The sequence below is a fragment of the Nycticebus coucang genome, chromosome 6 (genome assembly GCF_027406575.1).
Source record: "Nycticebus coucang isolate mNycCou1 chromosome 6, mNycCou1.pri, whole genome shotgun sequence".
In the NCBI taxonomy this organism is placed as follows: Eukaryota; Metazoa; Chordata; class Mammalia; order Primates; family Lorisidae; genus Nycticebus; species Nycticebus coucang.
This window is the reverse complement of record NC_069785.1, coordinates 123717250-123742442: the sequence shown is the minus strand read 5'-3', so window position 1 is coordinate 123742442 and position 25193 is coordinate 123717250. Positions and strand designations below refer to the sequence as shown.

Sequence of the window (25193 nt, the reverse complement as noted above, 5' to 3'; positions counted from 1 at the left end):
ACAAGGTTCCAGGACAACACAGGCTGGAGGGACTGCCTAACAATGGCAAGCCATCCACCACACTCTCTGCCCCCAAATTTCTTTTTTCCAGCCACTCATGACTCCAGCAATATGCTAAGAAGTATCCTCAAAAGGGAATCACCCAACACTGCCCAATAAATCATTTCAGAGCTAAAGTTTAGCAGATTTGGGAGAAGCCAACCAAGTCCACTAGAGGGAGCCCAAACCAACTGTATCCTTCAGGAGCCTCAAAGCTGTCCTCTCAACACCTGTCTGAAAATGAGCTGCACAAGGGAATCCAGGAAGTGTGGCCATAGATCACTAGGAGAGAAGATGGGCTTTTCAGGATCTACAGATGCAAAGATTTAAAGATCAGGAAAAGCAAAGTTAAATGGCTTGCCGCGTTTACAGACTGAGGGGCCCTCTCAGGTTGCAGGTCTCTAGTCTCCAACTGATCCCCTTCCTTCGACATTTGCACCCTCTAAGTCAGTACCCTGGAGTCCCTGGGTCCACCTCTCCTCTGTGACTCATTTCTAGGAAATGGGAAACTCTCATGTACCTGCTCCTGCATTTAATTTCCCTCATACAATGTAGAATGCCTTACTGAAGGGTATCTTCTATTTTAAGCCTAATAATGCCATTTTGCTGATAGGACCCTAGTATGTAAATTGCCCAAGATGGCTACCACCGCTCCTTTTCCTCTATATGAGCACGATGGTATTATCTCAGATGTGTAAATCTGTAATTTGTTAAGTCTCCAAATTGCAGGCAGTGCCTACATGGACGTGAATCATAGCTAACTAGCTCCAAATCCCTTTCTCTTTAAACTACATTTAGGATTTGGGGATAAGGGGAGAGTTGCCCTGTGGGGACCTTGATATTTTGAGCCATGGGAGCTGCTAAAGCGCCTTCCACCTTCCTCGGAACTCCATGTTTGCCAGTTGTCTAGACAACATGTAGCCTCCAGAAACCCAAACTTCCAGTTCTCAGTCCTGCCCCTGAGAGAAATTTATCACCCTGGATTGGCTCCCAGGCCCCAGGCTCCTCCTCAGGCCTCTGGCTGGTTGGTCCTTCTCTCTGCCCCTTCCCAAGAGTGTCACTCCCCAAGGGAACCCAACACAGGCAAGAGAAAACTCTACAGGTAGGAAGAGGGAGGGGACCAGGTACAGATTTATTTTCTCTAAGTGTTAAGAGGAATAACTTCTGGGCGGCGCCTGTGGCTCAGTGAGTAGGGCGCCGGCCCCATATGCCGAGGGTGGCGGGTTCGGACCCAGCCCCGGCCAAACTGCAACCAAAAAATAGCCGGGCGTTGTGGCGGGCGCCTGTAGTCCCAGCTGCTCGGGAGGCTGAGGCAAGAGAATCGCGTAAGCCCAAGAGTTAGAGGTTGCTGTGAGCCGTGTGACGCCACAGCACTCTACCCGAGGGCGGTACAGTGAGACTCTGTCTCTACAAAAAAAAAAAAAAAGAGGAATAACTTCTGTACATAGAGCCTCCTGCCTGGTAGAGAGAAACAACTCTATGCTCTGACCCACGCCCTCCCTAATATTCCAAAGAGACCAAGAACCAAATTTTCTGGAAAGTATAAAATATAGACTTGGGGGCGGCGCCTGTGGCTCAGTGAGTAGGGCACCGGTCCCATATGCCGGAGGTGGCAGGTTCAAAGCCAGCCCCGGCAAAAAACCACAAAAAAAAAAAATATATATATATATATATATATAGAGAGAGAGAGAGAGAGAGAGAGAGACTTGGAGACTAGAATTCTGACTCTCTGGAGACTCCTGGTTCAGCCCCATGGTCAGGAAAGCATTCCTGTGTCCAGACCCAAACACAAAGTCCCCTCCCTCTCCCAGGACAGTAACAAGATGCCACCCAAGACCAAAGAAAAAAGAAGGAAAGCTGGGGCACAGCAGAAGAAAAAGAACTCGGATGCTGGTGAGTCATGGTGGGTGGAGGTAGGTAACCCTGCTTCTCCGTGTTCTGGCACAGAGGTCAAACAGAATTCCTTGGGAGAGAATTCAGCCCTCTGCATGACAGATGAGCTCTCCTGACCTTCCTCTGCCTGGCCTTGAATCCAGATTCCTAGAGTTGAAGAACTGGGGAAATGGCCACTCTCATTCTCCCTTGAGCCCTCCCTGTCTAGCTCTTTGCCGTCTTAACATAGCTGTCACCCATATTTTGAGTACCTACCACGTCCTGGGCAGTGGTGAGCCCAGTAGACTGCCCTCAGATCCCTCCCTTAGTGGTCCTCAGATCTGCTTTGGGAAGAAAGTGCAAGGTGTGGGGTAAGGCCAGGAGGGGAGAGGGAGAGGTGAGATCAAGACAAAGCTAAGGCTCTGCAAACTTGCCAGGGCAGATATGGAGGCTGAGTCCAGGCTCAGGCTGGTGGTGCTAGAGAAGGAGCTGCTCCAGACCACTTGGGTAAGGAGGGTGGCAGCTGCGGGAGGGGCAGAGGGACAGCCCAAAGGGGCATTTCTGTATCTTGGGGATTGGAGGGTTGGAGCTATGGTGGGAAGCTAAGCTGAACTGTAACAATTATCTACAAGGAAGACTGCAAGGGCAGTGAGGGTTGATGAAGGAGCTATTTTTTACAGCCAGACATGGAAAGAGTTTTTACTTCCTTTTTTTTGGGGTTTTTTTTTTTTGGCCGGGGCTAGGTTTGAACCCGCCACCTCCGGCATATGGGACCGGTGCCCTACTCCTTGAGCCACAGGCGCCGCCCGAGTTTTTACTTCCTAATAATGAAGAGCCTGTGAGATTCTAAGAGAAAGAAAAAGAGAGAGAGAGAATGAGAGGCTGGATGCCCTGCTGCCAGATTTCCAGAGTCTATCAAGACTACAGGGGCTGATTCAGTGGAACCCCCACCAGTCCTGAGGACAGCTCTGGGACTGTTCACAGCTCTACGAAGGGAGGAGACCCGTCGAGCTAAGACTTCTGAGGACCAGGTGAAGCAGAGGCTGCACAGGTTGGAGGCTGAACTGGAAGGGGCCCGAAGTGAAGGAAAAGCCATATATGCAGGTACGTGGTTGGTTGGCTGGGCAGGTGGGCAGGAGACAAGGACCTGGGAAGGACAACTAAGAGGCCCAGAGGATGCAAAGAAGGGAAAAGGCAGGCGTCCAACTGCCAGGGCTAGTCTCAGCCTCTCTTGCTTGGTTCAAATCGTACAAAGAAGACAGGATCTTGAAGGAACCAAAGGAAGGTGTCTGAGCGCCAGGGCAGGGGCTTTCCTTCCAGGATGCCTGATGCCATGTGCTTGATGCTTTGTGAGGTACAAGATACAGTCATAACCATTATCTCATTCATGCCGGGGGTGGAGAGAAGGGCTAGAATGTCCATCCTAACTGGAGTAGGGAGAGGGAGTCCAGTTTCTTTTTTTTTTTGTGGTTTTTGGCCGGGGCTGGGCTTGAACCCGCCACCTCCAGCATATGGGACCGGCACCCTACTCACTGAGCCACAGGCACCGCCCCGGGAGTCCAGTTTCTTATCCTTTCACCAGATTTTCAGGGTCTCCCAGCTTTTCAGGATCACAAGAAGAAGCAAGAAGGCCTTTGTGCTCCTCTCCACTAGACCAAGCAGCCTTCCCCACTCACAGTTTCATTTCCTTTCTCTATCCCTCCATCTCTCCCCGGGGCTCTGGCCACCCACGGCCCCCACCCCAGAAATGAAACGCAAGTGCCAGACCTTGCAGGAGAATATGGAGACCCGCAACAAGCAGCTGGAGGAAGAAGTGAAGGGCCTTCGGGAGAAGCTGGGTAGGTTCCCCACCCTCCAACCCCTTTCTCTCTGAGGGCTACAACAGAGCTAGCACGTGTGGCTCCGCACCCCTAGCTTAGTGGTTAGGGCGCCAGCCACATACACCTAGGTAGGCAGGTTGAACCCGGCCCAAGGCTGCTAAGCAACAATGACAACTGCAATTAGAAAAAAAAAGGTGGGGGTGGCACCTGTGGCTCAGTGGGTAGGGCGCGAACCCTATATACTGAGGGTGGAGGGTTTGAACTGGGCCCCAGCCAAACTGCAAGAACAAAAAAGAAATAGGGGGGCATTGTAGCGGGCGCCTATAGTCCCAGCTACTTGGGAGGCTGAGGCAAGAGAATCGCCTAAGCCCAGGAGTTTGAGGTTGCTGTGAGCTGTGATGTCACAGCACTCTACCACGGGCAACAAAGTAAGACTCTGTCTCAGAAAAAAAAAAAAAAAAAGTTGGGCATTGTGGCAAGTGCCTGTAGTCCCAGCTACTTGAGAGGCTGAGGCAAGAGAATCGCTTAAGCCCAAGAATTTGAAGTTGCCGTAAGCTGTGATGCCACAGCACTCTATGAAGGGCGACATAATAAGACTCTGTCTTGAAGAAAAAAAAAAAAGCTAGCATGTGAAGGGGTGATGGGATAGACTTGGAAGGCCCTTCTCTCCATGCTACAATCTGGGCTCTGGGACCATTTTCCCCATGGGCTCCCCACCACTGAGGACCGGAGCAGAGTTCAGAATGGCAAGAATCTCTAAGTTATGAGGAAAGAAGAGGTAGGTCTCTCACCCCACTTCCCCTTTTCTTTGGTCCCTCCAAATCAATACCTCACTTTTCACCATGCCCATGTGAAATGAAACGTCTCTACTAAAAACAAAAATTGGGCAGCACCTGTGACTCAGTGGATAGGGCACCGGCCCCATATACCAAGGGTGGCGGGTTCAAACCCAGCCCTGGCCAAACTGCAACAAAACAGAGTGAGACTCTGTCGCAAAAAAAAAAAAAAAAAAAATGAAGACAGCAAGACTCAGAGAGAGATTTGCCCAAGGCACCTAGGTAGTGAGTAACAAACAGACTTTGGATCCATATCTGGTCCCAAACCCACCACTTTCTACTGTACCTCAATGGATCTTCAGTTTTTATAGGAACTGTGGGAAAACTGATGACCCTGGAGGAGGCTGGAATGATCCCACTCAAGGTCCCCTTTTTAGATACCTTTGGGGACTCTGTTCAAGGGTAGAGTATCACCATCCTGTTCGCTTTCATCCTTCTGCCCTGATGCCAGAGACATGCCAGCAGGAGGCTGAGGCCGCACGGGAAGAGGCTGAGCAAGCCATTGGAGAGCGCGACTGGACCCTGGCTCAGCTCCGGGCCCAGATGGCAGGCATGGAGGCCGAGTATGAGGAAATCTTACATGTAAGCCTCACCCTGGAGAGCCCAGCCGCCCCAATGCCCAGCACTCCTCCACACCATAGCCCAGGGGGGAGGAGGAGAAGTGCCTCCAAGAGATGCCTCTTTAGCACGGTGTGCCCTAGGGGGCAGGGGCTAGAGGGTGGAGGCCACGCCATGTGCTCTATCACACAACCACGCCCACCAGCTCAGAATAAGAATTTTAACAAAATACTAGTAAGGAAACCTTACAAACAAACCTGGGGCACTTCTCACCCCTGCCGTCTCTCTTCCTGGGGGTTGAAATTTTGGCATCTGCAGAACACCCTGGACCAGCTCATGGCTAATCTGAGAGCCATCAAGCCTCAGTGCGATGGGGCTGCACTGAGGCTCCACGCTAGGCACAAGGAGCAGCTGCGCCAGTTCGGACTCAACCCCCTGGATCTTTGAGGCTGCCAGCTTTACTCTCAGGGTCCTCAGAGGCCGCAGCAATAAAGCTTCTTGACAAAGAACTCAATAGTGGGTGGTACCTGTGGCTCAAGGAGTAGGGTGCTGGCCCCACATACCGGAGGTGTTGGGTTCAAACCCAGCCCTGGCGAAAAACTGAAAAAAAAAAACAACAAAACTCAACAGAGCTGTGGGTTTTGGCCTTTTGGTGGAGAGGAGTGGCTCTCGTGGAACCCTCTCAGTTCAGAATTGACCTATTATCTAAGAGATTGAGGCCAGGAGAGAAATTAACCAAGTCTCAACTCTTCTCCTACAGAAACTGGGTCCTACCCCTTGAGCCAGGGCCCTATTACTGTGATTCTTATGCAGTGCGAGGTAAGAAATCTTGTGTCTCCAGTGCTTCAAATTAGGAGGCAGTCCAACGATACTCTGGTGCCTCCTTCAGACCACTGACCCTCATCCCCACCAACACAAACACAGGCAGCCAAATTTATGGTGGATGGTCATTTCTGTAATAAATGCAACATGAACCAGGCCCCTCCTTGTCCCATAATCCCAAGGTGCCCGCAGAGGGAAGGCGTAGCTGGTCTCTAAATTCTTGCATTACATTTAAGGATCCTGGAGTCATACACAGGGCAAGAGCCAGATGGCTTCAATCCTAGCCAGCCCCGCAGCCCACAACTTTACCTTGGGGCACAGCTCTCCAAAACTCCCAGATGACATCCTCTGGGGTCCCAGGCTCCCTCATGGGCCTCTCTGAGACCTCTGAGCACAGCCTCTTCATGACCTGGGAGGCAGGTCGGTGGGGAGGGAGGGAGCCCCTGGAAAACCCTGTGATGGGTGGCGTTTGAGTCCTAGGGCTCCAGGCCTCTGGCTCAGAGAGATCATCTCTCAGGCTGGTGAGTGACGACAGGAAAGCCACTGGGTAGATCTGTGGCAAGCAGGGGCGCTTTACAGCAGCTCTGAGGCCGGAGCCCAGTCCTATACAGAGACATAAGGGACAAGGTCATTCCAGGACCAGAAGAGCTCCTTCTCCCTGCCATTACCTGCACTGAAATGTCCAGGAATGGGGCTTGTTCCACAGGTCCTTCTGTCCCCACCTACCATGACCCAACCTGCAAATCCCACACTATACTCTCCCGCCCACCCTGCCCCTCTCTGGCCCCTCTTTGCCTTCTCTGGCTACTCACAGTAGTGTGTGTTTCTTCTCCCTCACCTCTGCAGACCTTGGGGGGATCCAAGCTTCCCAGGCCTGCCGAGACCTGGCTGCTAACTTCAGGCAGAGGGGTGGCTCAGCCTCGGCCAGCTGCTGAAGCCTTTCCAGGTCATTCTCTCCACCCACAGGATACCCATTCACCTCCAGAATCACATCTCCCATTTGCAGCCCTGCCTGGGCAGCTGAGCCACCTGGAGTCACCTGGTGGTAGGGGGTGGGGTGCAAAACATGGAACACCATGGGAACGTTTGCTGGGCGCACTCTAAGGCTCTGGAAGGGATGCAGAGGACTGATTGGGAGGCAAGTGATGGAAAGGACCCGAGGACCATGGGGTAGCACTCACCTGGGAGACAAAGAGACGAGGCCCACTGGCCACAAAGCTGAGTCGGAAGCCGTAGCCACCACCAGGCCCAGGATATAGGATGCACTTGTGGGAGTCCAGAGGGTCAGGAGGCTCAGCGGTCTCTGCAATCTCAACCAGAGAGGCTGAGCAGGTGTCTTGGGGAGAGGTAGGAACCTCTGTGCTCTTCAAGAAGAGGAGTGGGGACAGGCGAACCTAGGAGGAAGCAGGAAGAGCAAACCTGTCATTGCTGAGTCCTGCTCTGCTCCTGCCCCATCCCAGCCCCTGACCCACAGGACGCACCATAGTGAAGAAGCGGTCAGCCGCAGGGTCGACAACAGTGAGGGAGACTCGGGAGCCCTGTGCGCGGATCCTGGACACTGTCTCCTCATGGCCCAGCCCCTCCACACTTTCCCCAGCCACAGCCACCAGCCGGTCCCCAGCCTGCATCCCGGCCTTCTCAGCTGGCTGTCCTGGGTCCACCTCCCGCAGGAACTGTCCTAGGACATAGACATCTTCAATGCTCCTCACCCGGGTGTTGTCCCAAGCCCCTGTGTGCACACCGGGCACCTGACCCTGGGGGCACCCGAAGAGGCAGCCTCAGACAGGGATACCTCTCGTGTGCACTGAGAGGTGTGTATACTCTGTGTGCCCACCCCAAGGCCCACATTCCCTGCCTTCCATGAGGCTCCCACTTACCAGGGCGACCGTCCAGGCCCTTCTCCTCCCGCAGCAGAAACCCAAAGCCCTGAGGTCCTTTCTCTAGGTGAAGACAGCGGGGCTTGGTGGGCAGCGCCCAGCCCTCCGCCAGGGGTGCAGCCAGGGGCACTCCCAGCTGGCGACACTGTTCCTCCACCTCTGGCCCTGCCACCAGCAAAGTCACCTGCTGTCCACTCTGCCAAAGCTGTGGGGACCCAGCAGGGCATTGGCATCAACCACCTGGATAGGGAGGGAAGAGGCAGCCCCTCCTCCCCTTGGCAGGAGAATGAGGCATTAAGCAGGGGCCTGGCAGGAGCCATAGAGGGGAGGATGGCGACGGAGAAGATCAGATCAGGAGAGTAGGGGCTGGGGAGAAAGTCTGCTTCCTGACGGGGAGCCCCAGGCCCAGACTGGGGGCAGGTATGCACAGGAAACAGGTCACTGTACCTTCCTGGTGAGTTGGTTATAAGTGAACTTCTCCACACTGACGCCATTCATTTCCAGCAGTCGGGCCCCTGGGGGCACCCCTGCCCGCTCAGCTGCTCCTCCAGTACTTAGCACCAACCAGAAATGACCCTGATAGCCTGGAAGCAAAAAAAAAAAAAGCAAGTTCCGGCCTGCTGCCTGCCTGGAACACGAACTGAGACAGCCCTCCTCACCACCCCCTGCTCCCCTCTAAGCTCACCATGGGTGACACTGAAGCCAAAGCCGCCCTCATCTTTCACTATGTGGCACAGCCGGGGCCGGACACCCGGGCCGAGGGTAGGGCAGAGGCGGGCACTGTCCGCCTGCTGAGCACGGACCACATCGTACACATGCCGTGCCAAGACTGTCAGCAACACCCGAGGACCGCTGGCCCGGATGCGGCGTACCACCTGTACACACAGGGGAGAGGTTTGGGCTGTTGCTCTTGCCAACCTCCAGGACCCCCCCATCCCCAAGCCCTGGTTTTTGGTGTGGAAGCAGCTCTCTAGGTGCCTCCTCCAACCCTTCTGACCTGGGCATTCCTCAATGTGAGGGGAGCAAGGCTTGCACCCTGCAACCATAGTGCCCAGAGAAGTACCTGGCCCACTTCTCCCACTATGGTGCCTTGGAGCTCTCCCATCCCACACGGAGTTCTGGCCCAGCCTTACCGCCACATAGTCTTCATGCTCTACAACATCGCTGTTCACCCCCAGGATCCTGTCTCCTTCCTGGAGACCCTGGCGCTGGGCGGAGGTGCCTGGCTCCACCCTGCACACCACGTGCCCAGCCCCGCCACGCCCCTGCTGCAGGTGGAAGCCAAAACTCCTGCTCTCCTCTTTGCTCAGCAGACAGAACCGCAGCCGCTCCCAGCTCTGGGGATCTGGAGGTGGTGGGTAACAGCAGAAGAGGGGGAGAAGGACCAGCACAGGTCCACCGCGTGACTGGCAGCCTCTGTGTTCTGACAGGGCACTGGGTGCCTCCCCCTAGTTAGGTGTTGGGTGGCAGGGCGAACGCTGTCAGAAGGAAACACCTCTCCCCCACCCCATTTCCATGTAGTCACTTCCAACCAAGACTGTCATCAGAGGAGACCTAGTGAGTGGTTACCAAGGAGATGGGAGGCCGTGTGGAGCTGTCTCCAGGGAAAGGAAATGGTTGCCAGGGGAAGGGGGTTACCAGAGGGGTTGTGGTCTTCCGCCAAGGAGAGGACAGGATTGTCAATGCCCAGCTTTGGGTTAAACTTAAACTTGCTGCAAGGAGACAGAAGCAAGTGGATGCTAGCAGCTGGACTTGGGTCCCAGGCTCTACTTTGGGTACAAATGCAGTGTGGAGCTTCCCTGTCTCCGATTCCTTCCCCTCCTTGCCCAACCCTGATGGCACTTACAGAGACGAGGCCGTGTCCTGAAGACCTCCTGGGCAAAGAAGTGGGTGAGAAAAGAGGCACATTCTCCCCTCCCAGATTCCTCTCCCAGTTTTCTAAGGACTTAGGGGAACCCCCAAACTCAGGACTTGACCCCTCATTCTGTTCTAAAGGAATCTTCTCACGGAGATACGCTCAGGGACATTGTGAGCGTATCTCCCTGTCCCTAAGTCTTAGGCACATAAATCTGAGCATATCTGTACAGGGTGTGGTGTGGATCAGGAAGACAGACACAGTAACTCACTTCTTTTCCCCTAACTTCTATTTGCCTTGGGCCTTCAAATCCCAACATCAAGTGTGTCCTAGTCCCAAAGCCTCACTGTCCAATTTGCTCCAACTGCCCCAAAGCCCTCTCCAGAGGATTTTTCCTGGCCTACCTGCAGCTGCCTCCATAGCTGGCTCAGTCACCCAGTGCTCAGAGGAGGGACAAGGTCCATCCCAGCTAGCTCACCTATCACTCCCAAGTCCCGCCTCCTTGAAGACAATGCCATGGAAGCAATGGGGTAATGGTTAACGGGAATGAGTGTCTTATCCTCTGGGCAAGTGCGTAGGGTCCTCTTCCCCCCATTCCTGGGCCCCAACTTTCCCCAGAGACCCTGAAGCTGACCCAGTTGTCCCTCTGCACAGAGAAAGCAGATTGCTGGTCACTGTAATTCCAAGCCTGGGGGTAAGTACAAAAAGGATGACAGGCGTTCCATGGCGCAGCAGGTGCCAAGCTCCATCCCACTGTTTTGTTCCTGGGCCCCTCCAGCCACCACTGCCTCTGAAAATGGTGCCCAAGAGCCACTGGCAACAAACAAGGAAGAAGGCTGCAGTAAGTGGAAGACAGACAGCTGTTTAATAGCATCAAATCAGGTGCATCTGCCCCAAGGGCCACCAAGCCATTGGTATGGTGATGGTAAAGGGGGCAGGAAGACAAGGAGAAAGCACCAATTTCAGGGCATCTTCAGTGTCAACAGGTGAGTATAGGGCAGGAGGGCGCCCTCAACACATCTTCTGGATGTCAACATCCCTGGCATGGGAAGTGTGACCCTTGGTGGCACAATCAGAGGTTCCTCAATAACAGGGAGAGGCAACATTGCTACAGGGCAATTGGCCACCCGAATGCCACATCCTTTAATCCTTCTAGCTGAAGGGACGGGAGGTATATTCCATCTCCAAGACCAAAGCATCAATTCTTCCTCTGTGACCCTGGACTTCCAGACTTGGGGGGACCAGTTGGACATGCCCCAGGAGGGCATTGGCACAGATCTGCCTATTCCTTTGACTCTAGCCCTAAAGGGATCTTTCTAGAAGGTGTAATGCAAGCCAGGAGCCCACAGAGGAGAAGGCCAGTGGTCACACAGCTAGGTGCCTGCTGCCACTGTCTCAGCCTCCAGGGCCTCCTAGCTGCTCCAGGAGAGCCCTGACCTCGCTCTCCACCCGCAGTAGCTGGGCCTTGCGCCAGGGGTTAAGGGTGGCACCCCGGCTGTCTTCCAGATCCCGCAGCAGTAGCTCCAGGTGGCGTCGGACCCGGGCCCGATCCCAGCTGTTGAGGTTCCGCTGGACTTCACTGAGGATCACGGACCAGTACTCAGACACTGCTGCCCCCTCTGTCAGCGACGCCACGACACGAGCACCACCTTCAGTGGTGCTCCCCAAGTCACGCAGGACCTGGCGGCCCTCTGAGCTCAGCTCATTGAAATAGAGGCTAACAGGAGAGAGAAAGTAGATGCCACTGAGCAGGACTCTGACAAGGAGGCCCATGGACAGATGGACGTAAGTCAGGAGGCCTCCCAACTCATCTCCTAACTGTGGAACACAGTGGGGTAAGTGTCTGCAATAAGCCAGAGGTGGAAGGTGGTGGCCATTGGGAGGTAGGCAGTGATACTAGAATTGAGTGGGACCAGAGACAGTAGGCCCCCAGGAAACACAGTTGTAGGGAAGGAATCAGGGCAGAGTAAGGGCCAGTCACAGAACAGGTGGGTTGGCTGAGAAGTAGGTTAATAGAGATCAGTCAGAAGCCAGGAATAGAGGACAGGTGCCAGGCCCTGAAGCACTCCCCAGGGTAGTAAGAGCACACAGTGGAGAGGGAATGGGACTGAAGGGCTGGGGCAAGGGGAGCAGGGACAGCACTCACTGCAGCAGTTCCAGGGAAGGATGTTCCCGGGCAGCCCTGGCCAGGGCCAAGGCCGCCGTGTCACCAGCACCGTTGTAGGCCACATTCAGCTCCTGCAGCTGCTGGTTGCGGTCCAGCTGGGCAGCCAGCAGCTCCAAGCCCTCATCCCCAAGGCCCGTGTGCAGCAGGGACAGGTGGGTCAGGGAGGTATTTCCTGCCAGCCCCTCCACCAACAGGGCTACACCCGCAGCTGTCAGTGGGTTGTTGGACAGCCTACAAGCACAGGCAACCCAATGTTAGGAGTGTCCATTACAGAAGCCTTATGCTGGGTGTTAGCACTCGGACCAAAGTGGGCACAGCCTGGGTCAGAGAGGAGCCTGGCTACAGAAAGCAGGCCCAGGTGGAGATGGAGAAATAGGAGTGTGACATTCTGCAGAGTAGGAAAACTGAGGGCAAGCTGGCTTCTCTTTCCCTCCTCTCCCTCCTTCCATCCTTTTCTCCCTGACTCCCTCCCTCCCTGCCCACTTCCTCCCTTCACCATTACTATTTCCCTTCTGCCTTTTTTCACCCTCTCCCCAGCCTCTGCCTCTCCCTCCCTATTCTTCCTTCCTTCCTCCTTCCCTGTTTGCCTTTCCTTACTCCAACCAGAACCTGGGAAGACAGGCATCTGGGTTCCTAGAACATCAGCCCAGCACTCACGGAGCACCTACTGAGTGCCTAGCACCATGAGCTGCAGGAAAACCCCAGGAGGGGATCAGTGGCACTATTACCAGGTCACTGGCCTAGGTATTATTGATCCTCTTCCCCAACCCCCTGCCTGCCCCAGACCGATTTTGGCCATGTGAGAGGCTTTCTTAGCACTTATCGCAGGTGGCATCTTTTCCCCTGCCCTGCTGCTTGTAATGGATCTGGAGGGGGAAGGACAGGGCCTACGACACCCACTCCCTCCCTTACTTCACCATGGGTAGGCCTGTGCCACATATGCTGTAAGGTAGGGAGCTCACCCTTGACCTTATCTGGCCACCAGGATGGCCAAAGCCTGGACCACCCCTTCTCCTAGGACACTCACCGCAGAGTGGTAATTTGGCACTGCTCATGCAACAGCAGATCTCGGAGGTCCCTGCAGGCCTCAGGGCCCAGGCTGTTGAGTTGCAAGCTGGAGCAGAAGGTGGCCAAAGGGGAGGTGAGAAAGGCAGGAAGGAGCTCAGCACGGAGCATGCCCATGTACTGTGTCCCTTCTCATCAGCTTGTCTCTTGCAAGCCACACCCACCCTCCCTTCTTCCGTTACTCCTGGCACTTCACCCACACCAGACTTATTCATCCCATGCCCTGGTCACTCCTTAGTAGCTCTGGTTTCCCTTCTCTTCCCACCTCTTCACCTCCAACCCCCTCTCCCCTCTTCATGCCTGGGCACAAGGAAGGTCCTCACCCCAGCTTCCGGGCACGCAAGAAGACAGGCATGAGCGTGCGCAGTCCAGCAGGGTCCAGCTGGCAGGAGGCCAAGTTCACCTCTTCCAAGGTATGCCTTCCACTGCCCAGGACAGCCGCCACCACTGTGCATTTGAGGGGTGTCATGCGCACGCCCGCCAGGTTGAGCCGGTGGAGGGAGCGGAGCACCTCAGCGGAGAAGCTCTGGTTCTGGAACTCGTAGTGGAAGAAGAGGTAGTCAAGGAGCTCCGAGGGAGGCAGCACCTGCCGGCCCAGCTTGCCCAGCTTTTTCTTGATGGCCTGGGCGTTCTCCAGGGCATCCATGTTCTTAATGGGGCAGCCGAGCTGAGCCAGCACAGCTCGGTTATGGGCAGACAGAAGCCCCCCCATGAATATGGGAAAGAGCTCAAAGACTTCATCCTCAGGGGGTTCATCTGGGTGGCGCCGTGGGCCCTCCACACCCAGGATACTGGCTCCCATCTGGTCCAGAACATCATCATTATAGTAGTCTTCCTCTCGGAACATCTCCAGCACCATGGCCTGGGCTACCGCATCCCGGCTCTTACCCATCACACGCCCAAATACTCGCGGGACCACCTAAGAAAGAAGCAGGGAGAGTTGCCACGGCCTCTTGTGTACTTGTTCAACCTTCATAGGTCCCTATCACTGCTCCAGCCTCGCGATCTCCCCTTCAACTCACAGCACAATTTGTTTGATCACACTGTTCCCTGCTACAACACCTTCCATGGCTCCCTACTGCCCATGTGGCAAACTCTAAACATTTAGCCTGGAATATGAAACTTTTTATAATCGAGCCCCAATTTGACTTCTCCCAACACTTATCTTGTGCACTCTAGACATTAGGAACTTCTTTCTTTTTCCCAAACACTCCATATATTTTTAAGCCTAGGAGGTTGTGGAAAGAAATAAGCACATATCATGCATTTAGTTTGGGACCAGATTAGGTGTTACAAATACATCACCATCTTTGACAGCCTCATGTCAACTACGACTGATGTAGCTCGTAGTGTTTCAAGGCCCTGCATGACCTGGGCCCTGCCAACCACAGTACCTTCATCATAAGCCCCTTGTCTCCTTCGCTATGCTCCTGCTTTTTCAGCTTTTCTCATCTTCTTGACAGTGCCAAGGTTTCTCGTCCTTCAAAGCTGCCATCATGCTGCTTCTGACTAGAATTTTCCCCCAGTTCTTCTCTTGGCTAATCCTACAGGATCAGACTACAAAGCCTTCCATAGACAGGCTTTTCTGACCCCTCAAAACTAGATTCCTCCATTATGTACTTACTTTTTTTTTTTTTTAAAGACAGAGCCTCAAGCTGTCACCCTGGGTAGAGTGCTGTGACATCACAGCTCACAGCAACCTCCAACCCCTCCTGGGCTCAAGCGATTCTCCTGACTCTGCCTCCCAAATAGCTGGGACTACAGGCGGCTGCCACACGCCTGGCTATTTTTTTTTTTTTGGTTTTTGGCCGGGGCTAGGTTTGAACCCGCCACCTCCAGCATATGGGACCGGCGCCCTACTCCTTGAGCCTCAGGCGCCGCCCCTCCATTATGTATTTTCATAGCAGCTGGAACTTTTCTTTCTAAGCATTTACTGTAATTTTTCATTTTATAGTTACACTGACGTGTGTGTTCAGACTCTAAGATCAGAAAAGGCAGAAAGCTATAAGAGGTGTTTTTGGTTTTGTTTGAGACAGAGTCTCACTCTGTTGCCCTGGGTAGAGTGCCATGGCATCATAGCTCGCAACAACCTCAGACTCTTGGGCTTGAGCAATCCTCTTGCCTCAGCCTCCCAAGTATCTGGGAATACACGTATACACGACCATACCTGGCTAGTTTTTCTGGGTTTTTTTTTGTTTGTTTGTTTGTTTTTGTAGAGACAGAGTCTCACTTTATGGCCCTCGGTAGAGTGCCATGGCATCACACAGCTCACAGCAACCTCCAACTCCTGGGCTTAAGCGATTCTCTTGCCTCAGCCTCCCGAGTAGCTGGGACTACAGGCGCCTGCCACAACGCCTGGCTATTTTTTGGTTGCTGTTTGGCCGGGGCCGGGTTTGAACCCGCCACCCTCGGTATATGGGGCTAGCGCCTTACCGACTGAGCCACAGGCGCCGCCCGTTTTTCTGTTTTTTTAGAGACAGGGTCTCACTCTTCCCCAGGCTGGTCTCAAACTCCTGAGCTCAACCAATCCACCCACTTTGGCCCCTCCCAGAGTGCTAGGATTACAGGCATGAGCCACTGCCCCTGGCCTAGGAACCCACAATTTTTTTTTTTTTTTGATAGAGCCTCAAGCTGTCACCCTGAGTACAGTGCCATGGCCAGCTCACAGCAAACTCCAACTCTTGGGCTCAAGTGATTCTCCTGCCTCTGCCTCCCAAGAAGCTGGGACTACAGGTGCTCACCACAATGCCCGGCTATTTTTTTTTGGTTGCAGCTATCATTGTTTGGCAAGCCCAGGCTGGATTCGAACCCACCAGCTCAGGTGTATGTGGCTGGCACCTTAGCCACTTGAGCCACAGGCGCCGAGCCAAAACCTGCAGTTTTGTTAACTGATTTCTCCTTAGAATCCAACACACTCAAGTATTTGATGAAGAAATGAACATCTGTGATATTTTCTCCCATCCCTGCAATGGAAAGAAGGAAGGATCCATTCCTCTGGCAATGAACCATGACCTTGTTTTGTGGCACCTTATACATGTATACCATCTGGTATTTTCCCTCTGTTTATATGTGAGCTTCCTGTCATGGAAGTTATAGTGTCCCTTCCCCCAACAAGACTGGAAAATGTCACGCTGTGAAGCTGAGTCACTAGGATCATGAAAAAATGGATGGGGGGTGGCACCTGTGGCTCAAAGGAGTAGGGTGCCAGCCCCATATGCCAGAGGTGGCAGGTTCAAACCCAGCCCCGGCCAAAAACTGCAAAAAAAATAAAATAATAATAATAAAATAAATAAATAAAAAGGCATTTAAAAAAAAAAAGAAAGAAAAAATGGATGGGATCAGTCCTCTGCTAGGGCACCTCTCTGGTGCTAACAATTTTGGTGGGCTTTTAAAATAACTGGCCGGGCTTCCAAATCCCATCAGGAGACTAGAGCAATCCAGACACAGCAAGCACATCCTCGAGGGTGAGGCAGCTATGACCTCCCTGTCTGAGAAGATGGCACCAGAAGGGATGGGCTGCCAGAGCCTTTTTCTATGTTTGGCAATTAAATAGCACTTACTACGTGCCAGGCGCTGAGAATTAATTCATTTAATCCTCATACTAGGCCAGTGATATAAGTTCTAGTATTATCCCCATTTAACAGATAAGAAATTTGGGGTGGCGCCTGTGGCTCAGTGAGTAGGGCACTGGCCCCAAATGCTTAAGGTGGTGGGTTCAAACCCAGCCCCAGCCAAACTGCAACAAAAAAATAGCCAGGTGTTGTGGTGGGCGCCTGTAGTCCCAGCTGCTTGGGAGGCTGAGGCAAGAGAATCGCGGAAGCCCAAGAGCTGGAGGTTGCTGTGAGCTGTGTGACATCATGGCGCTCTACCCGAGGGTACAGTGAGACTCTGTCTCTACCAAAAAAAAAAAAAAAGAAAGAAAGAAATTTGGGGCACAGAGAGTATAGTAACTTGTCCAAGGTCACACAGCTAGTAAGTAGTGAAATCTGGATTTGAACCCAGATAGCTGGTGTTACGAATCCCTGTTCTTTTTTTTTTTTTTTTTTTTTTTTTTGTAGAGACAGAGTCTCACTTTATGGCCCTCGGTAGAGTGCCGTGGCCTCACACAGCTCACAGCAACCTCTAACTCCTGGGCTTAAGCGATTCTCCTGCCTCAGCCTCCCGAGTAGCTGGGACTACAGGCGCCCGCCACACACCCGGCTATTTTTTGGTTGCAGTTTGGCCAGGGCCGGGTTTGAACCCGCCACCCTCGGTATATGGGGCCGGCGCCCTACTCACTGAGCCACAGGTGCCGCCCACGAATCCCTGTTCTTAACCCTTAGACTTTAGTGCCTGCAAAAAGGAAAGTTTGTTGAAATTCTGCCAGCAGTGACCAGGACTCTGCCTCCCCAAGACCAATGGCTGAAAGATTCCCAGAGAAGACAAGTCTTGCCTAGCAAAACATCACAGCTTTGGGCCAGGCTCAGTGGCTTACACCTGTAATCCCAACATGTGAGAGGCTGAGGTGGGTGGATTGCCTGAGCTTATGGGTTCGAGACCAGCCTGAGCCAGAGCAAGACTCCTTCTCTAAAAAATTGCCAGGCGTTGTGGCAGGTGTCTGTAGTCTCACCTACTCAGAAGGCTGAGCCAAGAGCATCACTTGAACCCAAGAGTTTGAGGTTGTTGTGAGCTAAGATGCCACGGCACTCTACCAAAGGTGACCAAGTGAGACTCTTAAAAAAAAAAAAAAAGACATCACAGTTTAACAGTAATATCCCTAACACACCAGTATATTTTGGCAGAAAAAGCACAGGATTCATAAAAACAAAAGTTCTTTGTCTCTTTGAGCCTAAATTTCCTCATCTATAAAAGGGATCATAATAGTGTTTCATTTCCAAGGTTGATGTGAAAAACAAAAGAAAAAACCTTGGCAGACGTCAACAGAGAGTGGCTCCTTCCATCCCCAAGAACTTAGCACATCTGCCTTACAGCACAGTCCTCAGGTCAGTAATTTGGTTTCTGGACTGGACCCACAGCCAGGATGGACTATCCTAAGCCAATTACTAATGCCATTCATCCTCCTGGTATAAATGAATAAAATGGCATCTGCTTTATAAATCTGTCTCCGGTGATTTAGTCAGGATGAGTCATCACTACCAGAGCCTAATCACCTCTGGGAGAACAGAAACAATTGAGTTTCTGGATCTGCAAAGCAGAGGACAGACACTGGACTGTAGTGACCCCAGCAACAAAGGCTAGGAGAAAAAATGGAAAAAATGAAACCATTCTTCGGAATCCATGTAGGATTGTTTTTAAAGTCCCCGAGCCCCTCATATTTCCCTCCCAGCCTCCAAACCTTCCCCAGACTTGAGGCTTTTCTCTCCTCCTTCTTTATGTCCCATTCCCCCTAAAAGCCAAATTGCCCAGAGCTGAAACCAGAACCAAGGAAAAGATTCCCATCTGTGCAGGAAGCAGTAGTTTCCTCTGGGAGGAGAAGGGGTGAACAGGGACCCAGGGTAGTGGAGGCACAAGGTAGGGCCCCGAGCTGTTACCTTGAGCAGGTTGAAGAGCAGAGGCAGAGCCCGCAGAGGCAGCAGCTTGGCCATGATGCTCAGAACCAGGCTGACATCCTCGCCCACACGGCCCACAAGCTCGGCCACCTCCTTGCCCACCTGCTGCAAGGTGGTCTTACGCAACCCCAGCACAATGTAGAGGGCAGCCAGGTATTCCTGCATGGCAGGCACGGTAAACACAAAGGTGCCCGGGTGCCCTGGCTCCACACACGGGGCCAGAAAAAACCTTAGGGCATCCCGGCGGAAAACATGCAGCAGCTGAAACTCCTCTTCCGTCTTGACGCCAGCCTCCAGGCAGCCACGGACATCTTCTTCAGAGAAATAGGTCTTGCGGGAAGACACCCCCTCGTAGGCCAACTTTCCCATGGTGCAGGCTGCATAGGCCATCAGGGACAAATTGGAGGGGTCAGTGCTATCCAGTGTTTCCCCACTGAAGTTCAGGCGCAGGAAGCTGGTATAGATGCTCGTAAGGGTCTGCCCTGCGGGCGTGGGAGCATGCAGAAAGTACAAGGTGGCACAGACGAGCCAGCAATAGGAGGGCAGGAAGCAGGCAGCGGCAATCTGGTGGTGCCCCTCCAGGTTCCGGGAGAGCATCTGCACCAGGTTGTCACGCTGAGCTGGCGTGGCTGAGACGCCTGCACCCCAAGCTGCATGCTCACAGTCCGGCTGGTTGAGGCGGAGCTGGAAGTAGAGCTTCTGCAGGTTGGTATCCGAGAAGCCACAGATCTCACCATAGCGACCAACATACTTACTGGGTATGCGGCCAATGGCAGAGGGCCGGGTGGTCACCAGAATGCTGGCCTGGGGAACAGCATGGTTGAGGGTTAAAAAAGATTGAAGTGTCCTGATTACTCCTAAAGACTGAGAGTCCAAAGATGAAGATAATGACGAGTATGATGACTAGCAACTACTGAGCACCTACTGTGATCCAGGGCACTGTGCTAAGAACATTATAAACTCATTTTAGTGGTTCAACTCAAGGAGAGAAAGAAACAGACACTCAGGGTTATACAGCCGGGAAGTGGAGGGGCCAGGATTTGAATTAAACCAGGGCCTATCCTCCTACCCAATAAACATGTAGGCCAAGGATGCAAAAATTCTTAGGGGGCGAGTCAAGGGGACAGGCTGGGGCAAAGGGCCACCCACCTCGGGCAGCATGTATTTGCGCAGCAGATTGACAACAATGGCAGTTGGTGCCTCTGGCTTCTCAGGGTCACTACAAAGCCCCGTGCCTGCCAGCCGGAAGTCAAGGTTGAGACGCTCCAAGCCATGGATCACAAAAAGCATGCGGGACCCCGCAGCAGCCATCAGGGGCAGAACCTCTTTCAGGGCCATGTAGCGCTGGGCCACAAGTTGGCACAAGGAAGCTGGAGTAGGGCCCAGGGACGACAGGTCCTCACAGGAGAAGGGGATGAGCAGATTGAAGGCTGGCAGCCGCCCATAACACCAATCCAGGACCATCTTGCGTACCAAAGTGCTCTTGCCTGTGCCCACCTTCCCATAGAGCACCACTGTCTGCACCTGGCGCCCACAGGCATCTGGGTCAAAGAGCTGAGACAGGGCCAGTGGGGGAAGCCCAGCGAGGGGCAGCTGATGGTCCAGAGCCAGCTCTGCAGAAGGGCGAAGCAGCTCATCAGGGTTGCTCTCACGAATCACAGGGTCAACATGGACAGTGTCTAGTGCAAAGGTCGGGCCAAACTGGCGCTCCTCCCTGGGCAGCCGGCTGAACCACTCAGCCAAGTTCCGACGGTGCCTCTGAATAGCTTCTGGATAGGAAGGGAAGGGAAATGGGTCAGGGAAAGGGCCTGGAGGTCTAGGAGCTCAGGGCCAGACAAGGTGGTGGGTGGTAGTGTCAAGCTGGGGAATCAAGACACAGCACCTAGAGATAATAGAGCCCAGAATGGTGCTGGGCATACAGGACTCCTTCAGAAAATACGGACTGTCCAGAAAGTTTGAAACCCCTATGGCAGGAAGTAGGAAGCTTCCAGACAAGTAATGCTGAGCCTTGGCTGACTGGTTCTGTGGTTATCTATGTGCGGTCTTTTTTTTTTTTTTGAGACAGTCTCACACAGTTGTCCTGGATAGAGTGCTGTAGTGTCATAGTTCACAACAACCTCCAACTCTTGGGCTCAAGTGATCCCCCTGCCTCAGCCTCCAGAGTAGCTGGGACTACAGGCGCTGCCACAATGCCCAGCTATTTTTTCTAATTTTTAGTAGAGATGGGTCTTGCTCTTGCTCAGGCTGGTCTCAAATTTGTGAGCTCAAGCCATCCACCTACCTCGGCCTCCCAGAGTGCTAGGATTACAGGCGTGAGCCATCATGCCCGGCCTATGTGCAATCTTAACCTGACTGCTAGGCCCGAAGTCTGTTGAAGATAATGACGTAGATCTCTCCTAGCGCTTTGTACATAGCAAGTGTGCATTGCATGAGTTCTGCCGCAAGGGAAGGAGGGACCACTGATGGATGACAGCAGTGGATCCACTATGTCTTCCTCATCATGCTTCTCCCTGCAGCCCCTCTCCCCACCCCACCCCTTCCTGCAACAGGACTGCCAGTCCCTTTACCAGCTGCAGAGATGCTCCCAAACAGCTGTCTCTGCCTCCCAGATGGGGGAGCACTGCCTGCTGAGCTTCCATTGTGGCGTACAAAGGCCCTGGGAGCAAAGAGAAGGGATGAGTTCAGGCCTGTCTGCGCTGCTGGATTCCTCGCTTCCTGAGATATAGGCCCAACACCGGACACTCAAGTCAAAGTCTGGCTCTCTCACCTTTGACAGGGTCTGAAGGCTGCCCCCTAACCCTCCAGCCACCCGTGTTGAGTGTCTGCCTGGGACTCATGCGGCCACTGCCAGACCAGACCCTACCCACTTTCCACAGTTGCTCCCCCTGCTCTGGCTTCTCTTGTAGATAATCTAAGCTAACTTCCTCCCAGGCCTGGCAGCTGCCTCTATATCCTCTCACTCCCAGAAGACCAAGCCCTTCCCCCAGGGAACCCAGCTGGCATCAAGTCCAGACCCTTCCCAGTCTATTCTGCTATGCCAGACGTGTTCCAAGGTATGACACCCCAGCCTCACCTAGGGAGCCCAAGGTGATGCTCCCCTTTAAAGGGCCAACTCCAGTGGGTCAGGAAGGGGATACATTCATCTACAGAGAAAAGGACAAAGTAACATCTTCAGATCCTATTCACATTTTTCCACCAATATACAGACCCCATGTCTACATCAAATCCTCCATTATTTACTCCCATAGCAACATGTACTGCCCCTTTGTAGTGGTTATTATGCAATTTTATATTTCACTGCATGATTATTTAATTTCTTCCCTCTCGGGCGGTGCCTGTGGCTCAAGGAGTAGAGTGCCGGCCCCATATATCAGGGGTAGTGGGTTCAAGTCTGGCCCTGACCAAAACTGTAAAATAATAATAATAATAATAATTCCGGGCGGCGCCTGTGGCTCAAGGAGTAGGGCGCCGGTCCCATACGCTGGAGGTGGCGGGTTCAAACCCAGCCCCGGCCAAAAACCACAAAAAAAAAAAAAAAAAAAGAAAAAATAATAATTCCTTCCCCCTCTATGAGAGCAGGGATCACATTGGGTTTTGTTCACAATTATATATCTAGAACTTAACATGGGGTCCGCCATACAGTACCTAGGTCCTCAGTAAATATCTGTTGAATGCTACATGAAATCAGACAAGTGTTCCTGGACTTACATAACTATGAAGGATGCTCAAAAATCATAAGAGTGCAACTCCCTTGTTTTAGGGTGAAAAAGAAGAAACTCAAGGGGTGAGGTGACATGGCCACGGTCAACAGCTAGAGAAGCAAAGAGTCAGGACTTATGTACTTGGTGTCTGGATCCGTGCTGTCATGAAGGCTCTATATAGACACTGAAGAGGAAGGGAGAGGCCGAAACAGAAACCCCTGCTTCCTACTCACCTTGTAGCTGGGGTGCTCTTCCCAGACCAGAGCCCCAAGAGGCCCTGGGCAAACGGCAACACCACCTCATCCTGGGAGAGAAGGTAGGGAGAGCCTGGGAGACTTACCACCACCTTAGATCCTGCTCCCCTGTAAGAAGAATGGTATGAATGAATCACCACTACCCACCCCTCAACCCACCACTACCCACCCACTACCCAAAGCCACCCTCACCCCCCCACCCCTCCCCCACATCCCTACCCATGCCAGCCAAGAAGGTGCCTTCCTCCCAGGAGAGGATCAGCCCTTCCTCAAATATCGGCTTTGCTAAAGCCCCCATCAGGCTTTCAGCTTTTCTCCCTCTCCAAAACCCCAACCTGAGACAGCTATCCCATTTTTTTTTTTTGAGACAGAGTCTTAAGCTGTCACCCTCGGTAGAGTGCTATAGCATCACAGCTCACAGCAACCTCAAACTCTTGGGCTCAAGCAATTCTCTTGCCTCAGCTTCCCAAGTAGCTGGGACTACAGGTGCCCGCCACAACGCCCAGCTATTTTGTTTCATTTGTCATTGTTGTTTTAGCTGGCCCAGGGCCGGGTTCAAACCCACCAGCCTCGGTGTATGTGGCCAGCACCCTACAGACTGAGCTATGAGCATCACCAATCCCTTTTTTTTTTTTTTTTTGAGACAGAGCCTCAAGCTGTCACCATGGGTAGAGGGCCATGCTGTCATAGCTCATAGCAACCTCAAATTCAGGCTCAAGCAAATCCTCTTGCCTCAGTTTTTCTATTTTTAGTAGAGACAGAGTTTCTCTTTTTTTGTTCAGTCTGGTCTCGAACTCGTCAGCTCAAGCAATCCACCTGCCTCAGCCTCCCAGAGTGCTAGGATTACAGGCATGAGCCACAATACCCTGCCAGAAATCCCATTTTATCTCTACCACCTCCTGCCTCTCTCCTTAGGCTTTACAACTACCTTTCCCCCAGTTGCAACCCCATTAATTGCTTTATTTAAATGTCCTTTCTTTGCTTGGCTACCAGAAAGCTCATTTAAGAGTCCTGTGTTTATTTTCAGGAGCTTTTCTGAGCCTCAATTCTCCAGTAATAATTACCCACTCCCCTCTGCCTTTGTTCCCTAGCTACAGTCCTAGCTGATTATCATTTTATCTTCTCTGTGACTTGTGCATAATCTGTCTTTGAGGCCGGCATAAATAATAAATAAATGAATGAGCGGCCTCCCTACTTGACATCTCCATATGGATATCTTGCCACTGCTTCTAAGTAATACTGAACTCCTCCTCCTCCTCCCCTTTTAGTTATCTTACTTTGAAGCAAATCTCCCTGCCCAGGAGACTTAGGCTAGAAACCTGACCTCTCAGGGTTTCTGCCTACAGTCTCCTTTCATTCCAACTCCTCCTCCGAGGCATCAATCACCTTCCTAAAGTGGAGGCTATATAGAGTCCAAAACACCCAGGCGCACAAGCTGTTTTTCAGAGCTTGCCCCCAGCCTGCACCTCATTCCCCAGGATTCTTGGATTCTCGTTCTCACGGTCCTAAATTTGTTCATACACGCTTCTCAGTTTGGAATGACCTTTCTCCTCTGTGAGAATCCCACCCAATCTTTTAAGAGCCTGCTCAGAGGGCTTCTTCCCTGAGAAGTATTTCCTGAGCTCTCTGAGCTCCCTTAAATGGGGCATGCTTCCTTTCAGGCCTGTTCTCCACTGAGATCCGAAGCTTCTTAAAGGTAGGACCCCAAATCGGCCGCATTGGGCCACCTGCCTTAGCAGGCGTGCAGACTGAGCTCAGAGCAGGAGTCTGCAGGCTGAGGAAGGGGAAAGTGGCCCGGGAAACCTGAGAAAGTCCCGGGAAACTGGCTTGAGGTTTCATCAGGGTCACTGAGTCAAGATCATCCAGGTCTCCAGGGCGGTGAGAAAGGGGCACTGCAGGGAAAGTACAAGGCGGTGTTCTCACAGGTCCGGAACTCCCCACCAAACTGGGTCCCAAACGGCTCCACTCGTTTCAACTGGTCTGGGGTACCAAGGGCAAGAACCGCCAGAACGCTTAGTCAGCGCCCCCGCTCCGTCCCACTCGTCCCGGCCGTGGACTGCCAGCGGCGCTCGCCCGGCACCACCCGGGGCGGAGGGGTGACCGAGCCAGCGCGGCCTTTACCCGGGCGGGGCGGACGCCGGCGTGTCCCGCTGGCTCCCAGAGTCCCCAGCTCGCTGGGCGCGGCGCTTCCTGCCGCCTCCGCCCGCCTGCGCCGAGCCCCGCTGGCCCGGTAGCGAGCGCGGGAGAGGCGGGGCCCAGGCGCTCGGCCGCGGGGTCGTCCGGGGAGGGGGCCGGCGAGAGGGGGCAGCTGCCCGGAAGCCGGCGCGGGGCGGGGACTCCTGTGCCACCCATCCCGCCACAGTCCCGCCCCCTGCGTGGGCACAGCGCTGGATCCCCGGGGCCGTCCTGCTAGTACTGCCCCCTGCAGTTTCCCAAGCGCCGGGCACATCCGGTGACCTCAGTAACCACATCCCGGGCTGGGCTTGTTATGCCCATTTTACAGATGATGTAACTTGTGCAGGTGACCCAGTTAGGCAGTAAGCAGGCCTGGGTCTTCCTACTGTGCCCCTGGGCCTTCCTGAGGCACCCGTTCCCAGGACATCCTTCCGTCTGTCCCTCTCACCTCTGCAGCCTACTTCAAGGCAGACATCGGAGCCTGCAGCCCTCTGGGTCCTCCTTTCTGTACCTGGCCCTCTTCAGCCCCTAGACTTCTGTAGATGGCTTCTGGTCACTGTGGTCAAGGAAGGAGGCAGAATGGGGCCTAAGGGACAGCTCTCG

At 53.4% G+C, this 25193-nt stretch overlaps 3 protein-coding genes across 12 annotated transcripts; 1 reads left to right on the top strand and 2 right to left on the bottom strand.

Annotated features, from left to right (window-relative positions):
* The first annotated feature begins 1853 nt into the window (after positions 1-1853).
* Positions 1854-5701, top strand: CCDC153 (coiled-coil domain containing 153). 2 transcript variants are annotated; one of them, XM_053595256.1, is made up of 5 exons: positions 1854-1932; positions 2896-3015; positions 3657-3749; positions 5019-5149; positions 5444-5701. In XM_053595256.1, the coding sequence occupies exons 1-5, from the start codon at positions 1863-1865 to the stop codon at positions 5570-5572; spliced, it is 543 nt and encodes a 180-aa protein (XP_053451231.1). In that variant the 5' UTR covers positions 1854-1862; the 3' UTR covers positions 5573-5701. The 2 variants fall into 2 exon arrangements, with proteins under 2 accessions (XP_053451231.1, XP_053451230.1); XM_053595255.1 differs by having other exon boundaries at positions 5019-5701.
* A 351-nt stretch (positions 5702-6052) lies between these two features.
* Positions 6053-10413, bottom strand: NHERF4 (NHERF family PDZ scaffold protein 4). Of its 2 annotated transcripts, XM_053595238.1 has the most exons (12): positions 10314-10413; positions 10084-10180; positions 9671-9698; positions 9463-9536; positions 8958-9169; positions 8510-8699; positions 8272-8408; positions 7825-8029; positions 7429-7625; positions 7129-7341; positions 6786-6986; positions 6053-6550 (listed from the first exon to the last, which is right to left on the bottom strand). In XM_053595238.1, exons 2-12 carry the CDS (start codon positions 10097-10099, stop codon positions 6521-6523), a joined length of 1503 nt encoding a protein of 500 aa, XP_053451213.1. In that variant the 5' UTR covers positions 10100-10180; positions 10314-10413; the 3' UTR covers positions 6053-6520. The 2 variants fall into 2 exon arrangements, with proteins under 2 accessions (XP_053451213.1, XP_053451212.1); XM_053595237.1 differs by having other exon boundaries at positions 9671-10377.
* A 108-nt stretch (positions 10414-10521) lies between these two features.
* NLRX1 (NLR family member X1) lies at positions 10522-24837 on the bottom strand. Of its 8 annotated transcripts, none has more exons than XM_053595205.1 (11): positions 24537-24668; positions 24219-24307; positions 22395-22523; positions 21534-21603; positions 21028-21116; positions 19610-20229; positions 18443-19264; positions 13235-13830; positions 12874-12960; positions 11826-12077; positions 10522-11396 (listed from the first exon to the last, which is right to left on the bottom strand). In XM_053595205.1, exons 3-11 carry the CDS (start codon positions 22462-22464, stop codon positions 11075-11077), a joined length of 2928 nt encoding a protein of 975 aa, XP_053451180.1. In that variant the 5' UTR covers positions 22465-22523; positions 24219-24307; positions 24537-24668; the 3' UTR covers positions 10522-11074. The 8 variants fall into 8 exon arrangements, with proteins under 8 accessions (XP_053451180.1, XP_053451182.1, XP_053451174.1 ...); XM_053595207.1 differs by having other exon boundaries at positions 22395-22465; XM_053595199.1 differs by lacking the exon at positions 24219-24307 and having other exon boundaries at positions 22395-22465; positions 24537-24837.
* Between the last annotated feature and the right edge of the window lie 356 nt (positions 24838-25193).